Raw genomic sequence first — 9,660 nt, 5'->3', positions numbered from 1 at the left:
AAGAGTAATTTTTAACGTTTTCAAATTATTTTTGTTTGGGTAAGAGTTCAACATGCTAATGGCTCAAGGTTTAGAGGCATTTCTCAAGGATGAAAGTTTGCCCTCTTAGGGACCATCGATGGGTTGTGGTTTTCCTTGATTAAGGGTGATGAGTCACTGTGTATCAACCGAGAGATGGTTGTCCTCACTGCTGGTTTGACATCGAGTTATGATATGTTTTCCCAAAAAAGGTATAGTTTTTAAGTAAGAGCTTTTCGCAGATTTTTTATTGAAAAAAATTGTGGCTGAATCTTGATTTGTGTTGTTTAAACTGGGTTTCTGACTAGATATATAGATTCACTAACCTCAAAAATCTTTGGAACACATTGATTATAAAGAATTTCTCATCAAACTTATAATTAATAAATCCTTATAAAATTTTAAATAAATTAAATCTAAAAATAAATCAGAAAACTTAAAATTTTAAATAAATTAAATCTAAAAATAAACCAAAAAACTTTCCAAAATTTTTTTTAAAGAATAATCTCTTTAACTTTACAAAATGAATTATATTAAATTTACATTTTTGTATATAATTCTAATTTTGTCATCCCAACTTGTATGTGTAACCTATAAATCGTCCTATAGGTTATAGGTTCATCGTGGTTTCATGGGCACATGTACTCTCACAGCTAGGGAAGGAAGTAGCCAATGTGTTGCAGCTTCTGCGTCACTAACTTTTGGTTGCGCCAGTGTTTCCGGTCTGCCAACCCTTTGTTGCCTCTTTTCTTCGGCATGACAAAGAGTTAGAGCAATCTCCCCCCTGGTGCTGTGCTTCATAAGAAGCGATTCGTCGTGGGAATTATTCACACAGAACACTCTATCGGGAAGACTGTTATTCATACGGAGTAATCTGTCTGTGATTGACAGTTTTTATCAGTGAAGGCGGGGTTTTGATGGCGAAAAGTTCAGATCCTTTCTTGACCGATAATCTTGAAGGGGTGGGTCTGTCACCGCTACCTCCCCCTGCTTCAGAGGAAATACTAGGAGAAAACAGAGAATATGGAGCGGAACCAGCACCTGCTGTTATGAAGGCTGATGTTCCTTGGTCTTCCAGAAGGGGAGCCATGTCAGAAGAGGATCGAGTTTTGAAATCTGTTATGGGGATACTTAACAAATTAACTCCGGAAAAGTTTGATGTTCTCAAAGATCAAATTGCAAATTTGATGATTAACTCAGCAGACATTCTGGTGAGAGTAATGTTTCTTATTTTTGACAGGGCAGTGATGGAACCAACATTTTGCCCAATCTATGCTGAGTTGTGCCACTATCTAAGTACAGCACTCCCTCAATTTCCACCTGAAGAACCGGATGGAAAACCAATAGCATTCAGGCGGATTCTTCTTAACACTTGCCAAAAAGTATTTGAAGGTGCAGATAATCTGCGAGCTAAAATCAAAGATTTGTCAGCCCCAGATCAAGAAGCCGAACGGCGTGACAAGGAAAAGATAGTAAAGCTTCGCACTCTGGGAAACATTAGGTTTATTGGGGAACTTTTCAAGCAGAGGGTGTTAAATGAAAAAATTGTTCGTCATTGTACTCAGCAATTGTTAGGCACAGATTCGAAGGTTGGTCCAGCTGAAGAAAATGTGGAGGCTCTTTGCTTGCTTTTGAATACTGTGGGAAAACAGCTTGAAAAAAACCCCAAGAACCGCAGTATCGTTGATTCTTGTTTCGCCTCACTGAAGCAGGTAAGTAGCAATCAATGTCTTCCATTTCAAACGAGATTCATGGTTGGGAAGGTTCTTGATTTGCGTGCTAATAACTGGATCCCTAGACATGAAGAGATGAAACCCAAAACTATAAATGAGATCCATTTAGAAGCTGGACAAAAGCTAGGTTTAAACCCCGGAACAAAACACAGATGTAATATGTTTGCAGGAAACAGTTTTGGTATTAGACGTGATGCAAGAGGTAGGAAGCAGTTAGGCAGATGTGAGAGTGTGGGCACAAAGCATGAAGAAGCGGTTAATTTAGTCTGGCGTGCGAATCGCAGGGAAGTGGACATTTTCATTTTTGGGCGTTTGCTTCAACTCTGGGCATCAGAGCCCATTTCTACACCAGGAAAAACCTATTTGATGGCGAAAAATTCAGATCCTTTCTTGCCCAATAATAGTGAAGGGGGGGTTCGATCACTAGTAATTGCCCCTGCTTCCAAGGAAATACTTGGCGAAAACAGAGAATATGGGACGGGACCAGCAACTACTCTTATGAAGGCTGGTGTTCCTTGGTCTAGCAGAATTGGAGCCATGTCAGAAGAGGATCGAATTTTAAAAACTGTTATGGCAATACCTGATGAGTTAACTCAGGAAAAATTTGATGTTCTCAGAGATCAAATTATAAATTTGATCTCGTCAGCAGACATTCTGATCAGAGTAACATTTCTTATTTTTGACAGGGCAGTAATGGAACCAACATTTTGCCCCATATATGCTGAGTTGTGCTCGTATCTAAGTACAGTACTCCCCCAATTTCCACCTGAAGAACCGGATGGAAAACCAATAGCATTCAGGCGGATTCTTCTTAACACTTGCCAAGAAGCATTTGAGGGTGCAGATCATCTGCGAGCTGAAATCAAAGGTTTGACAGCCCCACATCAACAAGCCGAGCGCCATGTAAAGGAGAGGATGTTACAGCTTTGGACTCTAGGAACCGTTAGGTTTGTTGGGGAGCTTTTCAAGCAGAAGATGGTACCTGAAAAAATTGTTCATCATATTATTCAGCACTTATTGGGTCAGGATCCCAAAACTCCTCCAACTGAAGAAAATATTGAGTCACTTTGTTTGCTTTTCAATACTGTTGGAAAAGAGCTTGAAGAAAACCCCAAGTCACGTAAGATCATTGATTCTTATTTCGCCTCAATGAAGCAGTTAAATAACAATCAAGGTCTTGCATCTCAGCCGAGATTCATGGTTGGGAAAGTTCTTGATTTACGCGCTAATAACTGGATCCCTAGGGATGAAGAGATGAATTGATGGTTGGCAAAGTTCTTGGTGGAGTGAAAGCTTGTTGCAGAATTTAAAAACAGAGGATTGGGGTTACAGTGCAATGTTCTTGTGTATCTGTACTGCAATGTTATTGCGTGTGTGAATGCTCTTGAGTAATGAGAATCTGTATTTCCTTTTTTTTGGTAAAGTTAAGCTATTATATATCCTACAAAACTGCACAAAACTGCATTGGTCCTGAGAGTAACTAAATGATATAAAACCTGGGTTCCTGGTACAGAAATACAACCCAGACAAGAAAGACACTAGATCAAATATGCATGGTATAGAAGTGCAGGGTTGGCTCATGCTTGTCTCACACTTCCTCTCTCCTCATTAATACTAAGTAACCTCTGGAATGGACGTGGCATGAGGTTGAACCGTTCTGCCTCTGCCGTTTCCTTTTCATGTTATTGCCAATGTAAATACTATTTTGAGTAATGAAAAATTGTATTTTTTTTAAGCTGTTATTGTTATAGGGTACAGAATCTAGCCTTTACTGTTGTGTAATCAGTTTCATAGAAAACAGAGTTTTTACTGAGATATAGGCTGGTTTTTAGTAGTTGAGTTGGTTATTTAGTTCAGTTTGTTTATTAAGTTTAGAAGTTCATTCTATAGCTTAGCGTGATGTGCTTGTGTATTGAGTTGAGAGGTTCATTCTACCGCTCAATATGATGTATAAGGGTGTCTCTCCTTCATCAAAGTTGAAATTTTACTCATTTCAGCCAAAATAAGAATTTTAAAAAATATAAATATAAAAAATTAAATAACTATACAAAACATTTAAATAATGTCAGGTCATAAAAAAAATTAAATAACTATAAAAAAACATTTAAATAATGTTGGGTCATAAGTTTTTGCAGTTGAAGAAATTGGATCTCTCTGGACTCAAGTTAGATCTGAATTTAAAATGAATCTATGCTGGTTGGTATGGTATAATTTTTTTAAAGTAGCTTCCATTTTTAACTCTATTTTACTAAATTTGAACCTGAAATTTGATCAGATTAAAACAGTTTTGAGGTTTGATATATAATTTAAATTTATTAATTTCATTATAATAATATATCTAAAAGCTTTTATGATAATAAACTTGATATGAGTACCATATCTTATTTGCTAAAATTCACTTGGTGAAGAGTGCAACAATCATACCTCTCAACCATCAATAAACCTAATTAATAAATTTTATTTTTTAATATTATAATTGTTGTTTTTAAAGAAAAAAATAAGTGTTTTTCAGAGTTGAAATCTTTTACCAGAAGAAAGTATTTTAATACATAATAGTATAAAGGTTTGATTTACTAAAAAGACATAATAATGTAAAGATGCTATTTGTGCATTTTAATTTTAAATGAGAAAAAATATAGTTTTAATTTATTGGGTTCAATATTTTCCAAAACATTAAATTTATTTTTACATGAAAAAAATATAATCTTAATTTATGGCCTTCAATATTTTCCAAAACTTTAAATTTATTTTTAAATAAATAATTAAACATTATGATGTAACCAAAAATTATATAACTTAATTGTGACTATCCTGAAACTGTGAACACCAAGTCAAACTTGTTGGGCAGCTTTGAAAGCTATGGTAATATTTATTTCTATGGTAGTCTGCCAACACTTTCTGATAATGATGTAAAATAAATATTACCTTAGAAATCCATGTATAAATTATTGCAGAGAAATTTGATGACATAGAAATTCATATTGTCACCGGTGCCAAGATGTTAAAGGCAAATATTTCATTCGGCTCTTATCATTATGAATTAATGGCATTCAACAGCAGGAGACTTGAGTGGTTACACTGACGATCTTATGGAGTGTATTCATTTTTCAATTGATTAAAATTTTAATATTATATATATATGTTAACGATGAATGGTGTATTTCAGGTGGTTGGAAAAGTTTAATGATAATTTCTTGTTCACATTGAAAAAATTTGAAAAAAAATTTATGTATACCTATGTCGAATTTCTTCAATAATATATATATATATATATATTATATTCTTAAATTCACAATTATATTTTCATATTATAAATTCTAATAAAATGAAAAGTGGAATGTTTAGCTCTTCTATTGTATGCTTAGCATGGTTAGCTGTGGTAGTTAAAAATGGTGTGAAGATAGGTTTATACCTTGTTTTATTAAGTTTTATTTGTGTTTTTTCTTTTATAATTTGCAAGATAGTTTTATATGTTTTATTTTTCATATATATAAAGTATGACATTAAATTGTAATTTTGTAAATTTTATTTTATATAAAATTAAAGTTAAATGTTATTTAAAAGAATATAGTTTTATCATTATAATAATTATAATTATAATAAGTTAAATGGAATATAATGAAATATAATGAAGCAGATAATTAAAAAACCTAAAAATATTTAGGAGTGACATAATTTTGAATAAGATAATATTTTTTGAAAAATAACGATGAATTAATATAGATTTATGATAAATTTTATTATTTTAAAAAGACAATGGCATGAGGACCTTAGCCATTAAGCCATAATCAAATTAATAAGAATGCTTTATATTTAGAAGGAGTTTTATTAAATATTTTATTATTTTATATTTAGAGTGTTAAGAAATATTGTTTATTTAAATTTTACTATTTTAAAAAGAGAATGGCATGAGGGCCTTAGCCATTAAACCATAATCAAATTAATAAGAATGCTTTATATTTAGAAGGACTTTTATTAAATATTTTATTATTTTATATTTAGAATGTTAAGAAATATTGTTTATTTTAGAGAGTGGTTTGAGGATTGTTGCAGTTTCTTGAGAGATTTTTTCAGCAACATTCTCCTAACTCAAATATGTTGGATCTCATATGCATTATATTAGTGTGACGTGTCCTGGTTTGAAAACGAATAATTTTTTGTGTGTTGTACAATTCTATTTTTTGTTTTTCTGGTCATGGTATCATAGCCTGTATGGGCCTAACTCCCTCAAGGGAGGACCCATGAAGACGGAAAATATGTGAGGATTAATGCTAATTATATGTGCATACGTAGATTAGATTAGTGTGGAAGTGAAATTTTGTTGTAAATAAGAGTGGATTCATGTGTGTTTGTGGCAATATTATGTCCATTAATTGCATAAAAGAAGAGCGCTACATAGATGTTGCATAGAGTAGGAACATTTCTTGTTGCAATAATTGCATAGTGATCGATTCACCACTTTCCATTAAGTGCAGCACTATTCAATACTAGACCAATTTACTAGATCTATGGCAAGATCTATGCACTGAGACACTTGGATCACCTGAGGTTGTTTATTTGATGAGGCCATATGTACTTTTAGTAGAGAGGAGGAAGAGGTTGAGTGCATATTGGCACGGGCAAACGCGTGAGGCGTGCCCAGATAAAAGGTCAACAACGAGATCGGAGGAATGTAGATCTACATTAAGATAGATACATGTGTGGATGTGGTCCCCATGTACCTACACAATAGAATATGGCAACTTGGTTTAGGAGTCATGTTTCCCATGAGGTCGGAGTACAACTTTCCATCTACTCAAGTAAGAAAGTACTCCTAGATCTGAAAATAGGTGAATATTTGACGAAAACGGCCAGATCGATTTAAGCTCAAAAAAATGAGATCTGTGTGAGTACATGGACAAGGTTGACCACTGGGATAAGATCATTGTGCAAAGAAGAATTGTCGTCTGGAGACGTGTAGCTACCTAGATCTGTCCCGATCAACTTGGTCGACAAAAAAAATGAATCCACATAAGGCTCTGCTAATTTCTCAGAAACATGTTTTCAGTGGTCACCAAAACCCAAGGATCCATAATAGCACCCTATACAGAAAATTGGATTTGGGGAAATCCAACTATTTGTATTGTTCTTCATAGCATTATATCTTGTCATTCATGGCGTCAATCTTCCAACATCAACCTGTACTAATTTTGCATTTGGTGGTAGCGATGTCTTGCAATTTATAGAAGAAACTACAAATGATTTCAAAGGCAATCACGCCTGCATAACTCAAGCAAATTTTTTTTTCAAGAATTGGTTAGAAATGATACAATGAAACATTGGCTCTAACGATGGTGGAAATGATGATAGTATGATCAAGAAAGATAATAAAGATTGAGAGATGGTCTCCCTCACTCTATAAAGGTGGATTTAGGATCCTTTTGTGGTGGTGAAAGGAAGTAACCCAATCTCCTACATTTCAAAGATGGCTCTCCATTATGAATTTTTGGTAGTAGCATGGATATATTATTTTCATTAAAAAAAGTTGTATCCTATATTCATTTATTTTGGTATGTAAAAGTGCAGAACCAATCAATGAACAATGTAACATAATCTAAATTGATGGTTCTTGGTGCTTAGAAATACTTGAACATATCATTGATTGAATTATATTTACATATTGTTATGGTTTGTGGTTCTTGGTGCTCGAAAACCCAAGAACAATAGCTATTGGTTATAGTATAAGATCCCTGTGTGTTAGAGAGGTCAAGTTGTATGCCATTAACTTATGAATACATTCAGTATCCAACTGCCTTATTAGAAATTAACAGATAGTTGAAAGCTAAATATTCGACAGATGGTGGTATGTACATAGAGTGATTCAGTTACTTGAAAACTTTTCTTGCGAAAGCCCTGACAGGCCGAGTATGTCAACATTGTTGATCATTACAAGTATGTCAATGATGGTCAGAGGTAGTGTGTTTTAAATGGGTCAAGTGGTAAGCTCAAAGTTATGATGGAGAAAGAGCGTAGTCCAAGAGATTCCATAGTGGGTATAAGCGTTGATGAAGACCATATCAGACTACTAGATAAATGTGACTCAAATGTGCATTATATGTGTTTTCTATATTTTTATTTATAAAATAAAGATTACGAGAGGGTGTTAGGAATAAAGCTTATTTTAGAGAGTGGTTTGAGGATTTTTGGAGTTTGTTGAGACATTTTCTCAACAATATTCTCCTAATTCAGAGTTTGTTGGATCTCATATGCACTATATTAGTGTGATGTATTTTGGTTTGAAGAAGAATATATCAAGAAGTTTTTTGTGTGTTGTGCAATTCTATTTTGTGTCATAGAGTTAATGGAATGCCATATTCCTCAAGATGCAATAATGCAAGTTTCTCATGTTCACTTCTTATAATTCATGTTTCAAAAAAGTTCATTTTTTATACTTGTAGAATAATTGAAATTATAATTGTAATATTGGTAAGGAATTAATGATTATATAATTATTATTGATAAAATATATATTAAAAAAGTTTGATTGCAAAAATTGAGATCACCACTTTCCAAATATGATCATTGGTGAAGGTGTTGTTATTCGTTGACTTATGGAGTTCTATGGCTTACACTTTGATAGAATGGAAAAATGGTATTATCAGGGTCCTATCTTAACTTTCCTACTCTAGGTTACAGAGAAATTAGCTAATTGTTATATGCGATAATATTCTTTGAATAAGGTTCATTGGATAATAGTAGTTAGTGATTTAATGTAAAAGGGTCCACTTTGTAAGGCCTACTATGTAGTTGGTACCCATTAGTAAAGGGACCACAAGTAGTAGGGTTCTTGCTATGGAAAATTAAAAAGACAAGAGACTTTGGAATATTTTCCTCTTGTTGTCTATATGGACCACAAGTAGTAGGGTTCTTGCTATGGAAAAGTTATTTAGAAATTCAGGAGGGTTTGGAATATTTTCCTTTTGTTGTCTACTTGGAGCTTTGTTCAATACAAGGTCAAGTGGACATTGTGGCCTTCTATGCATTATCAAGATACAAGGGTATCTTTGGGATTTATATTATTGTGTCTTGTTTGTAGTTAATTTGAAATTATATTCTTTATATACCTAGTTGTGTTTCAAAATTCAAGGCTTAAGGAACACTACAAGTAGTATCTGAGCCAACATTCCTTGAAATTTTAGTAGATTTTCTTTCAAGCTAGAGATGTGTTCTAATATCATTAAATAAAATAGAATATATTGTTCAATGGGTAAAATTGCACTGGGAAATAATACATGGAAAAAATACAAGTGGAACAATAGTTTGGAGACCCTTGTAACCACTATTAGTACCCCATTGAGTAGTATCACATCAAACAACAAATGTATATAGAATTTTACTTCCACGTATCTTCATCTATATCAAAATCCCCTAGATATACCTAAAACCTACTCTAGACCAATCGATTGACCATCTTATTTCTATAATACATGAGAATAACACTTGGGATATCACTGTCTAGCAAGGCATTTTTGAAGGATTCAAATATTATGCCTATGTATAGTATTATAGGCGATTATTTTGGTTTGAAAAATCACGCACACAGAATGTAGGAAAATAGTCAATAAAAAACATGTAATTTACTATAAAAATTGGTAATTTTTTGGCGAATATCATCAATTTAATAATATATATTTAAAAATTAGGTGAATTTTCACAGTTTTCTAAGCAAAATTGTGGTGAGATTAGACTATGGCTTATATAATTAGGTCTTACTTGCAGTAGAACTTCTATGTTACACCAATGATTGTATAGTCATCATAACCGCTGCACAACCCATGTACATATTCTTTTCTTTCACCATACCATTTTTTCCTTGCATGCACTCAACTATTGTCCAGGCAGCCCAGACATTGGCTACACAATTAAGTAC

The 9,660-nt window shown here is 33.2% G+C and overlaps 1 protein-coding gene across 1 annotated transcript; it reads left to right on the top strand.

Annotated features, from left to right (window-relative positions):
* Window positions 1-639: 639 nt before the first annotated feature.
* LOC149255910 (uncharacterized) lies at window positions 640-3,460 on the top strand. The gene has a single exon (XM_089457329.1). The coding sequence runs from the start codon at window positions 936-938 to the stop codon at window positions 3,012-3,014; it is 2,079 nt and encodes a 692-aa protein (XP_089313455.1). The 5' UTR covers window positions 640-935; the 3' UTR covers window positions 3,015-3,460.
* The last annotated feature ends 6,200 nt before the right edge of the window (window positions 3,461-9,660 follow it).

Source organism: Pinus tabuliformis, chromosome 7, assembly GCF_031772625.1.
Source record: "Pinus tabuliformis cultivar Carrire ecotype Pingquan chromosome 7, CPIR1, whole genome shotgun sequence".
Lineage (NCBI taxonomy): Eukaryota > Viridiplantae > Streptophyta > Pinopsida > Pinales > Pinaceae > Pinus > Pinus tabuliformis.
Note: the sequence above shows the minus strand (reverse complement) of the source record. Positions and strands in the feature narration are given on the sequence as shown.

Bases quoted from the DNA above. Each gene is read 5' to 3' on its own strand.
- LOC149255910 (XM_089457329.1), top strand. From the start codon at position 936: ATGGCGAAAAGTTCAGATCCTTTCTTGACCGATAATCTTGAAGGGGTG.